The 16,555-nt window shown below is 37.1% G+C and overlaps 1 protein-coding gene across 1 annotated transcript in view; it reads right to left on the reverse strand.

Moving 5' to 3' along the window:
• RSKR (ribosomal protein S6 kinase related) overlaps positions 1–13,046 on the reverse strand; it is a 310,818-nt gene extending 297,772 nt beyond the window's left edge. The window contains exon 1 of the mRNA XM_044054880.1: positions 12,885–13,046. Coding sequence (XP_043910815.1) covers positions 12,885–13,046 — 162 coding nt within the window. The remainder of the gene's footprint in view (positions 1–12,884) is intronic.
• Between the last annotated feature and the right edge of the window lie 3,509 nt (positions 13,047–16,555).

Genomic DNA, 16,555 nt, shown 5'->3' on the forward strand with positions numbered 1-16,555 from the left:
GATGTGTAAAGAAATATATCATCCATCACAATGAGTGTAAGGTCCAGTAACTGTATTACTATTATACCACACAACTTGTTAATGGCAAACCCATATCCAAAATATGTGCACAATTGGGAATATAGGTTGCATACTGCTGCAGTACACTGGAATGTTGCTAGATATGCAGTTATATGTTTTACCAGTTACCACACATATGTCAAAGGACATGTTACAGACATACCCACACACACACATCAGACATAATTACAGGACACAAAGGTATGACAACCCAGATAAGCTTTCAGTGTGTACTATACAGTACTGTGTGTCAATACTTACACAACCTTAATCTTGAGAAATGTAATCTGTGATGAATACAGGGACCACACAAAACAGTGGAGTCAAGCAATGTGGACATACACCATACTTTGCTGTACAGGCCCAGAACTTCTAGTACTACTACAGTACACACAGGATTTGGATTCAACATAAGTTCCAATCAATAATCATGGATGTAGTGCTTTAGCCTCCAATGACACACCCTAGTTAAAACCAAGGGACTTAACCACACTGTATGCAATAGCACTTTTTCTGCCTAGCAACAGAATACACAGCTTTTGCTAGGATCAAAGCAAGGACCCATAACACCATGACATAAACAGTTTCCCACTAAGCAATCCCACAGATACATATTTTTGACGTATTCACAAACACATTGACCATCACAGTCAGTTAACAGTACAGAGAATCTATTGCAACAAGTAAACATAGGTGTGTATGAGTATATATATATATATATATATATATATATATATATATATATATATATGTATATATATATATATATATATATATATATATATATATATATACATATACACATCCATTTGTGCACATATACATACATATGTAGGCACATATACATTTCACCTTTCATAGTGAGAATATCAATTATACAAAGGATGTGATGTGTACAGTAATGTAAAAAATCATACAGTCTTGGGATAAATGCATTGAAGGTGTTCACAGCACAGGTAGCTTTAGCAGGCCTCACTGGCTTCAACATTGCAAACTGAACAAACCACCCACAGTGTTTAACCACCACATGTCATATAACAGCACTGTATGCTGCCTTGTTTGTGTCACACTAAAACCTACATACAAATATGTGCATACTAACCTTCACCAACATATATATCTCCACCCTTCACAAACAGTTGCAATATGTCCCCTGCTCTATGCACATATACAGATGTGAATATATATGACACATATATATTTCTCCGTATGTGTGTGGCATACACACACAAGTTCCACACTGTTGTAAGTCCCTGGACCTCACAGCTGAACTGTTGGGCTTTGCTGCAACACAAACAGGTGTCACATATGATTACACACTAACATTAGGGGGGTATATATGGCTACAAATGCTAGATAAGCATACTAGACTGCTACAGCAGTTGCCAATGCTAAGCTACACTTTAATATGACTATCATGCATGTGTTGTTCTGTCACACCCATGTTTATATAATATCAGCACTAATCCCCCCAACAGCCATTGACCACACTACTGTACAGAACACAGATAACATGGATCAGATCTTTAACATTTAATGCTAAGCTACACATTTCACAGGTATGTCCCACTGCCCACAGGTACACACTGTATTGTCCATAGCAGTAGTTAACCAGAACATATATGCATAAATAACTACTGCTGCCACATATGAATGGTTCACATTATGTAGACTATTCTTCAATAACATCTACAACATGCCAGTAAATACATATGTGTCACATACCTTTCCTTTGTATGATTTGGTAATACTTCTTTTTCTTTTTCCTTTTCTCTCTCTCTCTGTCTCTCTGTCAGTCTCTGCAATAGAGTGATTGAGTTTGTTGGCAGAGATTGCAGCCTGCTTTTGTAGGTATTTGCACATGAGCATGTGATGGCCTCTGCACCAATTAGTGGCCACCACTTGCTAATTGCATGCAGCCTGCTGTATAGTAATTGCAGTAATCACTGTCATAGCAACCCAGTACTATAAATTGCTAACTAAGGTAGGCATGGCTTTCAGCTTTCCAAGATGGAGATCATCCTTGTTTGCTGTGGACATCACTGTTTAAGACAGAAGGTTGGTATAGTTCTTATATCAGAAGCCAGGGGTGTAGCCAGAGATTTACATTTTGTACTCTGACCTAATGTTGCTGCTTTTAGTACCCACTTGTCAGTGTAGAAATGTACTCACCCCTCAAAATGCTACCCCAAGATACATGGAAAGATGTACTTTCTTTTCAATGTTTACAATTAACTGTCATACAAAGCTAGTTATTGAGATGTATTCCTTTGGCACAAGAATTGTTTGTGAACTGCTATACTGTGAATATTCATTTACTTAGTTCTAAACAGTTTGTGCTTTTTTAGTGTTCACATTAGCACAAGCTGCTCAGAAAAACTGGACACATGTCAGTACTGTGAGTATGCTTACCTACACCCTTGGTAGACCCTGCACACACAGGTATATTCTACATTTGGGTAAAGGTGCAGAAGTACAGAGAGCGTATGCATTATTGTGTGGATTTTATCTTGCTGGACTTACAGGGTTGCTGTGTACATGTTAGTTTATATTAAGGCAAGTAATCTGTCTGCGTAACTCCCAACTGTGGACCTATCCACATGGTAGCCAGAGAATAGCCTGTTATTTTTTGTCTGTGCACCACACAGGTCTTTTCCGCAATAGAGCAATGGCATTGTTACAGTTGGTTGCTACCAGTACATGGCTACGTCCATTTGTATTTCAGTGTTGTATTCCTACATAAGGGTATGCTTCTGAAACTCCTTCCAAAGCTATTTGCACAGTGTGTAACAGCAGAAAGGTTGATATGCCTCTGTGTTTTTGCCTCTGCCAGACCTCTCAAACACTCAGGTACATATTTGAACAGACTCAGGGAAAAGTAAGGAAAAAGTCAGGGACACCTTTAAAATGTTAGTGCCATTAAGTTGAAACACTTGAGAGAATCAGAGCATATGAATTAATACACCTTTTCTGAAGTAAAAAGTGTTTAACTCTTAATTATTGTCATTGTTCATTAAGTGTAATTCACCACCTTTCTGGCCAAAGTCAGTAGTTTTAGGAGGGATTCAGAGGGACAGAGCTAAAATTTGTGTCAAAATCAGGGACATCCCTGAAAATTAGGGACAGTTGGGAGTTATGGCCTCTGCCCTAAACATATATGCCAGTGTTTGTCCTGCTGTGATACTCTGTGGGGTTGTAAAGTGATGGTGTAACATAATTTCCTGCTAGAATGGCTGCTTCTCTTATTACAGTCATGTAATATAATCCTACAACAACTGTTGGTAAAGATCCACAGAACAAGTTGTGTGGTATGGCATTGCTATTTTTCCTTTACATTCACTCATTCTGATGCATGATATATTTATTTCAGCACCAACTTGTTGTATATCTACCGTGGCTTAGTGGTACTTCATGTTATGCAGTGTGTACAAGGTCCGGGGTTCAAGACTGACAGAGGTGTTTTATTTTGCTCCTGAGCAGAACAAGGACAATCACATACAGAGTAACTAAAGCACTTTTAAGCAGTTGTAAGCAGGTTTGCGCGATGCTTAGCAATGCTTAGCTAAGCACAAACAAGCACACACTCACGCAAACCCGCTAACTACTGCTTAATAGTGCTTACTCCTGCTAACCCCCACGCTCATTTCTTTGAAAGAAAAGAAAAATGGGTAGATAGGAAAGTGGTGAAAAGGGGGCACAAAGAGGGATAGACAGTATGGAAAATAGCTCGGGATGTGCAGGATGGGTGTAGGGAAGGTCCATAGCTGCCCATTTCTTTAACAGCAACAGCTGTGCATATGGAATAAATTTGGAGGTAGATATGAAACCTTCAACCCCTGAGAGAGGGGTGAGGACAACAAAGTATATTGTGATGCCAATTAAATCACATTTTATGTGTCCAGTGGACATGTGTGCAAAATGGGCAGCTATGTATGGGGCGTAATTTTTTTGGGAGTAGATTGCCCTTTTTTTTTCAGGTGAGAGTGAAATGTGGGGTAGGGGAAGTAGGTATATTTGGGGAGGTAGATTGAGGAGGTAAACAGACAAGACAAACAAGATGCATACAGGGGCGGTATATGACATGTGGTGGGTGAACACCTTTGACGGGGAGGGATGTTTGGAAATCGCAAGCTCATGAGCCCACAAATGGAAACAGGGGGACTGAGGTCCCCACCCATGGGCAGTCACCACTGCACCTTCACAGCCCAGAAGGTGGCTGTGCTGGGGGCTGTGTAGGAGGGGCAGGATGGCCCGAGAGTTGGGCCACTCATGCCTCAAGCTGGCATAGAGGTTCTGCAACAGAACATTCAATCTCTCTACACACCACAGCCCGGACCATTAGAAGGGTGATAGGTGGCCCTCCTCTGCCTATGCTTGCACGGGTGGGCCAAGCCCCATCCCCTGCAGTGCTTCCACCCAAAGGTGGCACAGGGCCAATGGAGGAGGAGGTCCCAGGCTGGGCACCGGACCTGCTGGTGCCAGGTGCCATGGCCAGCTGAAGTGGGACAGGCGGGTCCGCTGGGACCGGCCTTCCCATACGAACTATGTTTTGGAGGGCTAATAAAGATATGGGTTAGTAACAGTCAACAGCATTCCCAATTAGTTATAACAGCATGCAGAAGTATTCCCATTAACCCAACACACCAGATTTTCAACAGTTGAAAAGCAAGCATAACACATGCATATATAGAACAATAGTGGACATTACAAAAGCATGCAGGTTGAATTGATGGCAACAGGCCACCAATATTGTGGTATTTTAACAGGGCACCTGCATAGAAATAAATGCAAATATTTATAAACCAATAGGATATATGTCCCAACAAATGTTTTGAGATTAGACATACTGATTGAGGTGTGGAATTGCATTTTTTATGCACATACAGTAGGATGGAAAAGGATAGCTAAATTAACAACTTATATATCCTTCTAGTTTTCACTACATTCCTATTAACTGCAGTTATATGTCCCTTACATGCATTATTACACTACCCAATGTCCTTACATTGTGCAATTGGATTTTGCTAGATCATTATATACATGAGCTGTATCTTACATACAAACTGTCCACGATGCAGATGTTACTGCTACATATTTTGAGAGTTGCTCACACACACTACTGCTAAGATGGTACACTGACAGCTCTACTTTCATATAATTATCTAGATATGTTCAGGTGAAAGTATCAGTTATATGTTAACAGCTCCCTACATTTCTGGCAGCACACTGACATTTCTGAGGAACAAAATACCAAGCTACTCATGTGCCAGATTAACCTGTACATGCTGAGCATTAACCAACAGTTGAGGGCTGTAAATATGCATAAAAGCTACTGGCACTCCCTTCACCAATGTTATATGGGCCTACCTAAGTGTGGGTTAACACTGCTTAATACAACAGTATTATTTGTAAAATGCAACAATACAACAACATATCAAAGAAAATGATACAGACGCACTCCAAGAATTATACTTTTATTAAAGGATTATATTCTCAGCTAGAGCGTCTTCTGCGTGGAGACATGCATTAGCGGGTGTACCTTCGTTGAAGGTTGTGCATCAGGGCTGGTAACCCAGCACGTAAAAATCAACTACCAATCATTAGCGGACCGGAGTTCCGCTGTGGCATCCCCTAACCGGGAAAAGCCAAAAGACACAACACCACCTTATTTATTGGGTTAAAACACTTTTTGAAGGCTCTCTCATTTATTTCATATAACAGTACATGCAGAATAATTACTAACCTGCCTGATGACACAGCCTTTGCAACCTATCTTCATGGGCTTGCTGATTCATAGCCCGGACACCTGCAGCTGTGAAGTAAATGCGGAGATATTGAGACATATCTATCCATAGTATAGACAAGCACAGCAATTCTTAACTACTTAATACAATGCCTACTTACTCAGTACTGGGGCATTAGGCATCACACGGGACTCCTGGATCCACTGGCCCAGTTGATCCTCCTTACGTCACTTCAGGTCAGAATAATGGTGCCTGACCTGCTCACCAGTCCGAGGAATACCAGTGGCACTGGTGAGGTCATGAGCTAGACTGTTCCAGGCCTCAGTTTTATATTGGGTGCCCTGGCACTGGCCCCACAGGAGTCTTTCCTCATGATTGTGGACAAGGAACCAAACCATTACTTTGGTCTCCTCAATGCCCCAGTGTTGCGCTCGAAATCGAGTGCCTTCTCCAACACCAGCCCTGCTGACTGCAGAAGGGAGCTACAACCAGTTATGGTAAGTATTCCCACCTGTGGAGCTTAAATATGCCTCATTTCCCGCACTTATTTGTGATTGGCCAGTTTTGAAAAACTCAGCTGTAGGCACACCTGCTTAGCTGATGTTAGCAATGTTTAATATTCCTTTGATAGATATGTGTCTGTTGAATGTGCATGGTTATGAAATGCTGTCATGGCTTAGTGGTTATGTACTGTGACTATAGTGCACAGTATCCTGAGTTCGAGCCCTTTCACTGCTTTTTATTTTCCTACTGGCCAGACCTGAATGGTTAAGGTACAGTAAAGGAGGTGTGGCTGTGTTTAGCCGACTTTATTCAACTTTTCCTGATGTTGCCCAACATTGCCCGATGTTGCACTGGTTAGCGCGGTGCGCAGCTACGCGCAAATACATTGTAGTTGTGCTGGTTGGTGCAGTGCGCAGCTGCGCGCAAAGACATTGCACTTGTTAACGTGCTACTCAGCTACGAGCAATTGGTTTTAAATATGCTAAATACTGCTAAATTGTGCTTAGCAGTGCTTTATATTGCTTAAAATAAGTTACTCATGCCTCAGAATGCATAACCATTTCACCTTCATATATATATATATATATATATATATATATATATATATATATATATATAATTTGTTCACTACTACATCTAACATTTGAATGCTTTTTACAAAACTTATAAATAAATGTCAGGAAATATTTTTGTATACAGATTTCCAACACAAAATGGAACGTGCAGTAGTGGGACTCGTACCGGGAATGCCTCCTCTTTGTGCAAAGGCTCTAACCACTACGCTATCGCTATTTTGCTTAATTTGCATATTTTTTTCTTATTATCCTCTTCAGTGTCTAAGCTGTTAACTGTAGCTAAGCAATGGGCAATCCCGCGCAAATACGGGCAGCTATATCGGAAATAAAACAAGAAAAAAATTTCTTTTTATTTTTAAATTTGTACAACGTTTAACATATGGGGGAGTGTAATGTTACAATGTACATGTGAGCGGACTCGCTCATGTAACTCAACATTTCTTGGGTTTTGTCAATGCAGGGGCATGGATTTTTGGACTGCTCGGCAGTCCAACACGCCCTCTACACTCATCCATGCTCCATGTAAGCTTTGGAGTTGAGGCAGCGTGCCCTCATTAATATGCATGGCACGCTGCCGTCATACTCTTAGACTGGCGTTTCCATTTAAGACTAATCTAGTCTTACACGGAAGATTAGTAAATCCTGGGGTATGTCATTTATGACAAGTTAAGACAGTGGTGTTATTATACACAAGCCCATGTTATTAAATCCTGTCTTTAATATCTAAATTCAGTAGATTTATATAACGATTATATATTTTATGTCTAGATTTACTAAAATCATAAATCATACATTACATAACTATTGTGTGTGTGTTTTTTTGGCTGTTGCTTAGTTATTTGAGAGACCACAAGCTGTAACGCTTATTCTTATTATTAGCTCCTTCCAAGCATGTTTATACAGTCCATAGACTTTAAATTAGGAGACCCTTCTAGTTTCTTATTTGTTATAAGTATATTTCAATCCTTACATACACACATATCAGTACTTCCAACACAGGCAACAATACCCATCCAGTTTTGCCAGAATACCATTCACTAGTTCATGTGGTGTGTTTCCAGGCTGTTCTTAAAATATCCAAACCAATATTTGTCCTGTTCCATTTTACCAGCCTGTTCCATGCAGTGGCCAAGCAATACGACTAAGTGAAGAGATCCAACACTGTTTATTACCCTCTCTCTAGCGCCTCGGCTCACGCCTTCAAGGAGAATGAGTATCACAAACACTTCCAAATTATTTATACCATACAAAAGCATCAATTACAAAAACAATAAAACAATTTAACAATCAAACAATTAATTACAATATATTTCATTCATAAAAATACTTTCCAGTTACATTCTACATTAATGCCACTAGGTGTCAGTGTATTATACTTTAATATAAAAACAGTCTCCTTATATAACAGTTTTTGTTTAACTAAATCACTATTATTATTTTTTATTGTGATCTGTTCCAAAACTGTTGCCAATAGACCATCTGGTTGACTATCATGATAGTCTCTAAAATGCACTGCTAAAGGGCTTTCTAACTTATTATTCTTTATGTCCCTTACATGTTCCTGAAGTCGGACCTTAAAAGCTCTTTTACTTTCTCCTATATAAAACAGTCCACACGGACATTTTAAAGCATATACTATTGCTACTGTGTTACAGGAAAAAATTCCACAAGATTTAAAAACTCTACCATTAATACATTCAAAAGTTTTACTAATATATTTACACGAAATACACTTCCTACACTGATATGTACCCATTAAACCTATCTCTATTTTTAAATTAATATTGGGACTAGAATACCTTGCATGTACTAACATATCTTTAAGGTTTCTCCCTCTTTTGTAAGAAAATGTGATATTTGTTGGAATAATTTCCACTAAATCTTTATATTTAAATAAAAAAGGCCAGTACTTTTGTACTGCCTTTTTAACTTCTTCTGTTATTAAATCATATGTTAAAACCAAAAACATTTGTTTATCAAGACAATTATTTTCTTCTTTTTCCATCCTACTTTTTTTATTTTTATTCACATGTAATCCTTCACTTCTTGCTCTTTGTAAAGATGATATAACTTCTTTTTCATTATAATTTCTCCTAATGAATAAATCAACAGTCTTTTTTAACTCTATTTCTAATTCATTACTATTATTGCACAACTTCATAATTCTAGTAAATTCCCCATATGGTAAAGATTTCATAAGATGAGAAGGATGGTGACTTAACCCATCTAGGAAATGTAAATTTTCAAACTTTCTATAAATTCTTGTAACTATCTTACCATTACTCATACCTTCCAAAGTCAAATCCAAGAAATTCACTTTTCTGCCCATTTGAAAATCATCAAATTCCAGTCCAAATTGGCTTTTTTGTAAGTTTTTTTTAAATTTCCTATCTCATCTATGCCACCCTTACACACAAAAATTAAATCATCAATGTATCGATAGTAACTTACTACATACTTCTTATAAAATTCCAGCTGATACAAAAAATCTAATTCAAAAGAATTCATCAGAATATTTGCATACATAGGGGCAAAACTTGCCCCCATGGCTGTACCTTTTAATTGATGAAATAACTGGCCATCAAAATAAAAATAATTATTTTTAAGACAAAATTCCATTAATTCAATAATATAGAAGGACTAAGGACAATCACCTAATGTTTTTCTTAAGGCTCGCAGACCATATTCATGTTTTATGCTTGTATATAGGCTTTTTACATCAGCTGTGAACCAAAACATATCCTCAGTCCATCTTATTGAAGATATCTTACTCAAAAATTCAAAGCTATCTCTAATATATGATGTCTGTTTTATCACATACGGATACAAGAAGCTGTGCAAAAAAATTCCCATATTATGTAAAAAATAATTACATGCTGATACAATAGGGCATCCTGGAGGACAGTTCACATTTTTATGTACCTTCGGTAGACAATAAAATAAAGCTATCTCATAATTATTAGTCTTAAATTTCTTCATTATATCATCCTTTGAAAAATATCCTAACCTAAGCCCTTTATAGAGCAAATCATCAAATTGTTTTAAAGCATTATCATATACTTCAATATCACATTTGCTATATGTATCAGTATCATTAAGGTGTCTTAAGCACATATCTACATACTGGGTATAATGCATAAGTACCACTTTGTTTCCCTTATCAGCAGGTTTTATTATTAACTCATGTTTCTTAGTTAAAGTTTGTAAAGCTTGCCATTCTAATTTAGTCAAATTATATTTAATCTTAGATTTATTCACATAAAAATCTTTATATAACGTCTCTACAGCAAAATTAATCATAGCTGAGAAGTTTTTTATGCCTTCGTGTATAAATGGAGGAACAAAATCACTCTTAATTTTAATTTTGGATGTATCTAATTTACTATACGCACTATAACTAACTGTATCTGCATAATCTGATGAACAAGAGTAAAAACTATCATCTGAATCATCGGTAGAATTAATAGAAGCCATCATGCTATTTTCATCACAAGAATTATAAACACTTTTATCATGAAAAAAAGCAGCCAAATGCAATTTTCGTATGAACTTGTAAATATCACTTTTTAAAACATGTTCAAGCGGTAATACAGTTGGAATGAATTTTAAACCATTATTCAAAACTGAAACAATCTCATTGCTTAAGTCCATACCACATAAATTAATGATATAAGAAAAATCCACATCATTGTCATTAACTACAGAAAAAATGTCACTAGTTTCTTCTGGTTCGTTTGTACCTTTGTGTATATGCACCTGCAAATGTTCTCTGTCCATGTTCCGTTTCCCTGTCGTTCTCTCTAGATCGCTCACCATCTCCAAACCCATTTCGTTTTCCTTTCCGAAACGACTGCTGGAACTCCACAGGATTCTGTGCTGCTGGGAGACTAGGAAAGTCGCCGCCTTCCCCTGGTTCACTCTCCCATTCAGTGGAAGCATCTGAATGTGTGTATGTTCCGCCATTACGTTGAGGTCTCTCCTGCTCTGCAAAACGTACATTCTGACGTCTTTTCTTATTGGTTGGGCATGAGAACACTAAATCAGCTGCATAGTCTTTAATATCTCGATTTAATTTATACTTTTTAACATCGAGCAAGTCCTTTTCTAATTCAATAAGTTTATTTTGTATATCTTTAAGGCACTGTTCCATACGAGCTGTGCCAATCGCTCCAGCTAGCATTTCACAAGTATTGGTTATATCAGTTTTAAGTTTGGCTTGTTTCACTTTATCACGCTCCACTAAAATATTAACCCACTCGATGGAGCACTGGTGGGCAGCTGTTACCCATCTCTTATGGAATGTCTTATCAACTTCATCCTGTAGGTCAACCAGATGGTCTATTGGCAACAGTTTTGGAACAGATCACAATAAAAAATAATAATAGTGATTTAGTTAAACAAAAACTGTTATATAAGGAGACTGTTTTTATATTAAAGTATAACACACTGACACCTAGTGGCATTAATGTAGAATGTAACTGGAAAGTATTTTTATGAATGAAATATATTGTAATTAATTGTTTGATTGTTAAATTGTTTTATTGTTTTTGTAATTGATGCTTTTGTATGGTATAAATAATTTGGAAGTGTTTGTGATACTCATTCTCCTTGAAGGCGTGAGCCGAGGCGCTAGAGAGAGGGTAATAAACAGTGTTGGATCTCTTCACTTGGTCGTAATGCTTGGATTATCTGCTTTTTTATTTTTGTTGTGCATATATCCATGCAGTGGCCACTCTGCCAGTGAACCACTCAACACACCTTCCATTCCCGAAGATATTTCCATGAAAGAAATATGATGACTCTCTAGCACTTCCCAGTAACCCCAAATACCCCTAGAATCACCTATCCCTATATGTCCAACATGTCCGAGCAAGCTCACCTCCAGACCACTGCAGAGGGTTTTGCACAAGACCAAGTGCACTTAGTCTTTCACAATAACTCAGACGTCCACTCTTATGTAAGTCCTTAATGTTTTTGGACCAAAATACATTTTAAATATAAAATTACGCTTATTATTATTATTTTTTATCAAGAATCAGCTTAATGAGCTAAACAAAGTGTTGGGAAACCATCAATATATATACATGGGGTTTAAAACAGCCCTTTTATTGTACATACATACATATATATATATATATATATATATATATATATATATATATATATATATATATATATATATATATATATATATATAAAATAAAAGTTTCCATATTTTAAAAGTTTCCATATTTCTGTAAATATCTTAATAAACGTCTGGTTAACAAAATGCTCTAACAGTATATGTCTAGGTTATACAGTTTCCAAGATATGCTAAATTGCTTCTGAAAGTTTAACAGAATACTCCTTACTGATAACATTGTAATGTGTACAGTTTTAATAGATTTTATTGTTAACAAAACATTTACTTTTGTTTATCTTGTCCTTTTTAAGTTTGTTTTACAGAAAATGCTCTGGAATGCAAGATGTGTGTAGGCTGCTAGAAGTATGACATTCCATACCACTAAGTGTTAATGAGTTAAGGTAATCACCATAATGGTAGACCTTTGGGGGAGCTTTTGCAACAGAACCTGTAACCAGCTTGCAATTCCCTTCGTATAAGCCTCACAGTGTCTCCATGTTCTCCAAATTTCTACATTATTCATACCCTTTTTTAGGTAGTCTTATTAACTTGTGCTGTACTTAGCACCAGCTTACTTCAGTAGACATGACTGGAACCTAAGGGCATGCTGTTTTTTTGTTGTGGTATATCTGCATGTGATCCCAGTGATAGCAGAGCTGTGTCAGTCACAGGTAGGCTGTATTGCTGGAAAACAACAGCCACTGGGAAGATGAATGGGAGTGGGAGAAAACCTATATAGTGGTAACTGCTGTTAAGTGCCTGTCTTACTTCTTCATCTGTTGTTATGTTCAACATCTTTCAGAGCAGTACTTGAATCACACTACAGAAATGAATGAGGGTCAATAAAAAAGGTACAGTTTCACATGTGGTGGTACTTACCTCCAATTGATTCTGGCCTTCCTGCAACCTGATGGGAAATTCTGGAAGAAACAGAGAGATGTTGCATGGTAAAGGCCACTCTGAACATGTCTTCTTAGTCTCCTCAGTGATCCTGCTATGTTTTCGAGATAAACGGCTCTGCTGTTCTAGAATTTTCTTCATACAACAAAATGGCTTGAAGAGCCACAGGGTGCTAAATGACAATCCAGGACTTGAATGAATACTTTTCCATTGGGGCCCACAAGAAGTTTCCTCCATGTAGATATTCACCTAACAGGGAAGAGACAAGAACAAAGTTAGTGACACTCTACATACATACATACAAATGTTTCAAGCATGGGCATTAATGCCCTTCTAGCTTGCCAATATACCAAAACACTTGTTCCCATAATAAATGTTCTTGAAAATATCTAAACTAGTACTTGCTTTAATGTAATTTGGTAGTCTGTTCCAAGCATCAGCTACTCTGTCACTGAACCAATTAGTACACTTCTCATTCAAGTTAAGCAAGTCCCCGGGACCTGATGGCTTCACAGCCGAATTTTTCAAAACCTTCATCTCAACAATCTCCCCTATTCTGTTAAAAGTTTATAATTATGTAATAAGTCATGGCATATCTGATCTACACTGGAACACTTCAAAGACAATCCTAATCCTAAAAAACAACAAAGAAAATACAGATCCAAACAATTATCGTCCCATCTCGTTGATTAATATTGATATTAAGATTCTCGCTTCGCTTCTAGCCAACAGACTTAGGAAAGTCTTACCTTTTATAATCTCTTCCGATCAGGCGGGCTTTATGTCAGACAGACACACATGGGATAACACTCTGACCCTAGATTCATTAATTTACTTGTCAAAAAAAGAAAGGAACCCACTATATGCTTTAACCTTAGATGCTGCAAAAGCCTTTGACAGGGTAAATTCGATTTTTCTCTTTCAATCCTTAGCCTGTTTTAACATTCCCTCCCCTTTCATAGATATGATTAAGGTTTTATACAATAACTCTTCTACCTACTTACGGATTAATAAGAATATATCCAAACCCTAAAGGATAACCAATGGTACTAGACATGGGTGCCCTCTATCTCCCTTCCTCTTCAACTTATTCATTGAACCTTTATTTCTTTATATCAGCCAAAAGACATATCATACAATTCCAAAGATAATAAATACCAAAATACTTCTCTCAGCCTTTGCTGATGATCTAATCATCTATTTTCAGCATCCTAACACTGACCTAAATAAGATTGTAAACTCTATAAAGGCTTTTTCAAAAGCTTCAGACTACCAGGTAAATTTCAAGAAGTCTCATATCTTCCCCATAAACCCTCTGGGTCATAAACCAAATTTTTTTCCTGTTTCCCCCTTTAAGACAAGGCTTGATATTAAGTATTTAGGGATCCATTTTGAACATAACCAGCTATCTATGTTTCAAAACAATTTACTCAGATCTTGGTCCAAAATCACTCTTGATATTCAAAGATGGGATCGTCTGAAGCTCTCTCTCCTGTCTAGATCAGCGATAATTAAAATGAACATACTCCCCAGACTCCTCTTCCAGTTTAATTCTGTAGACCAGTCGGTTTCCAAAACCTTTCTATGCAAGACTAGTAAAGAATTAGCTAAATTCATTTGGTATCCTAAATCTGTGAGACTCTCATATACCAAGCTAACTCTTCCCAAATCCAGGGGTGGCCTGGGCCTCCCAGACCTCCATTTATATTATTCAATTATCTCCGCTAGTAGGATATTATATATATCCAAACTCAGGAAAAAAGACTATAATGCTTATCCTACCTGGGCCAAACTTTGGTTTCAACAAATTTTGGGCGTAAACCCAGCTGCTATTCCCTTTCTCTCACGAGACACCTTACACAGTCTTAATTTATCAACTATCATAAAACAAAAGATTGAAGCCTTCCATGACATTCTAAAACTTATAAATCTAGACAAAAGTCTTCCTCTACTACAACCTCTTCACTTAAACCCAAACATTAAAATCAACAATCTACCAGTCAACCTCTCTAATTTCCCACTGATCAAAAATCTTACAGTCTGGGATATTCTCCAACACAGCAACGAAACACTTCCCAACCTATGCAAAATCCTCAGGGTCAACAAGAAATATTTAAGTATTACCCGGCAGTTACTAGACCTCATTACCTCCAAATTCACACAGCTTCTGGACAAAGGTCAAGATCTTACCAAACTAAATTCTGTGGTCCATTCCCTGACTTTACCGAAAAAATGCTTTCTAACTCATACAAACTCATTTCCTCCATGATTCAAGATGCAGACTGTCTCTTCTCAAATTACTGGAACAAATACAACCCCCAATTAACTAATAGCCAGAAACTCTATGCCATAAAGAACACTTTAGACTATCCCCCCTTTAAAAAACTCTTTTACACACAATTAATGATCAACAATAATGCTTATTACACCCCTTCTAGACTATCTAAATTTGACTCTAAGAAATCTCCAGCCTGCCCTTGCTGCTCATCCCAGTATGCAGACCTGATGCATGTACTATGGTCCTGCAACTATTCACATAAACTCTGGACCTCGTTAAAGGCCCACCTCCAGAAAATGGGCTACCACAAATCGACCCTTTCCTGGGAATTAGCCATCCTTCATATACCTACTTGTGATCTCTCTAGAGCTGATACACACATTCTGATTTTTGTGCTCACTCATGAAACTTTATATCTCCAAAATTGGTTGGACCGTACTAAACTTTGCTGGAATGGCTTCAAGACAATGGCTCTTACCTACATTGCAGCACAAAAATTTATTATAAATAGTCCAAAAAAAATTGCCCTTTGTACAAAAGTCTGGGAAAAGATTAGCGCCCTCGTTCTCACCATTATCTAAAGCAAACTCTACATCCTTATGTGTGGTGTCTTGTACCTTCTGGACATTGCTCTATGTTTTTTATCTCTCTGGGTAGCATACTAGGTTAGCAATTCATTCTTTGTATGTTGAATTTCTTTTGTTTTTTTTTTTTTTTGTATATAGTTGGTTTTGTAGTTACAAGTCTCTACTGAGCATTTTGTCAAGTTTACATGTACAGCTCTTATTTTTTTTTTCTATACATTGTTATTCCTTTTGGTTGGACATCCATCATATGACTGTTATTTTCTTATGCAAAATAAAAAGTTTTTTTGAAAAAAAAAATAGTACACTTCTCATTCCTATAGAATCTTCTACACAGGTTATCTGATGATTCTCTAGTAAATTTTGATAACCCCAAACATTCTCAGAGGTAGTTGTCCCTAAATGCCCTATGTACCTGAATAAGATCTCCTCTTAAATATCTGTAAGAGACACTATACAAGTTCAGATATTTTAGTATTTCATAATAACTTAGATTTTCACATCCATGGATGCCCTTGGTATATTTCTGCTGTACTCTTTCCAGTTTATTCATGCTTGTTTTCCTATGGGGTTTCCATATTGTTAATCCATACTCAAGTTTGGGTCTAATGTAACTAACTAACAAACAATGACTTCATTATATTTGATTTCCTAGACTTTATAAATCTTTTTATACAGCCTATAGTTTTATAACTGTCACTAGAAAAATTGGTTGATATGATTAGAAAAACTCATAGCTAAATCTATTCATATACCCAGGTCCTTAAATGAGTCAATCACTGTGTGCT

This window comes from Protopterus annectens, chromosome 13.part0 (genome assembly GCF_019279795.1).
Source record: "Protopterus annectens isolate FY-2018-M chromosome 13.part0, PAN1.0, whole genome shotgun sequence".
NCBI lineage: Eukaryota > Metazoa > Chordata > Ceratodontiformes > Protopteridae > Protopterus > Protopterus annectens.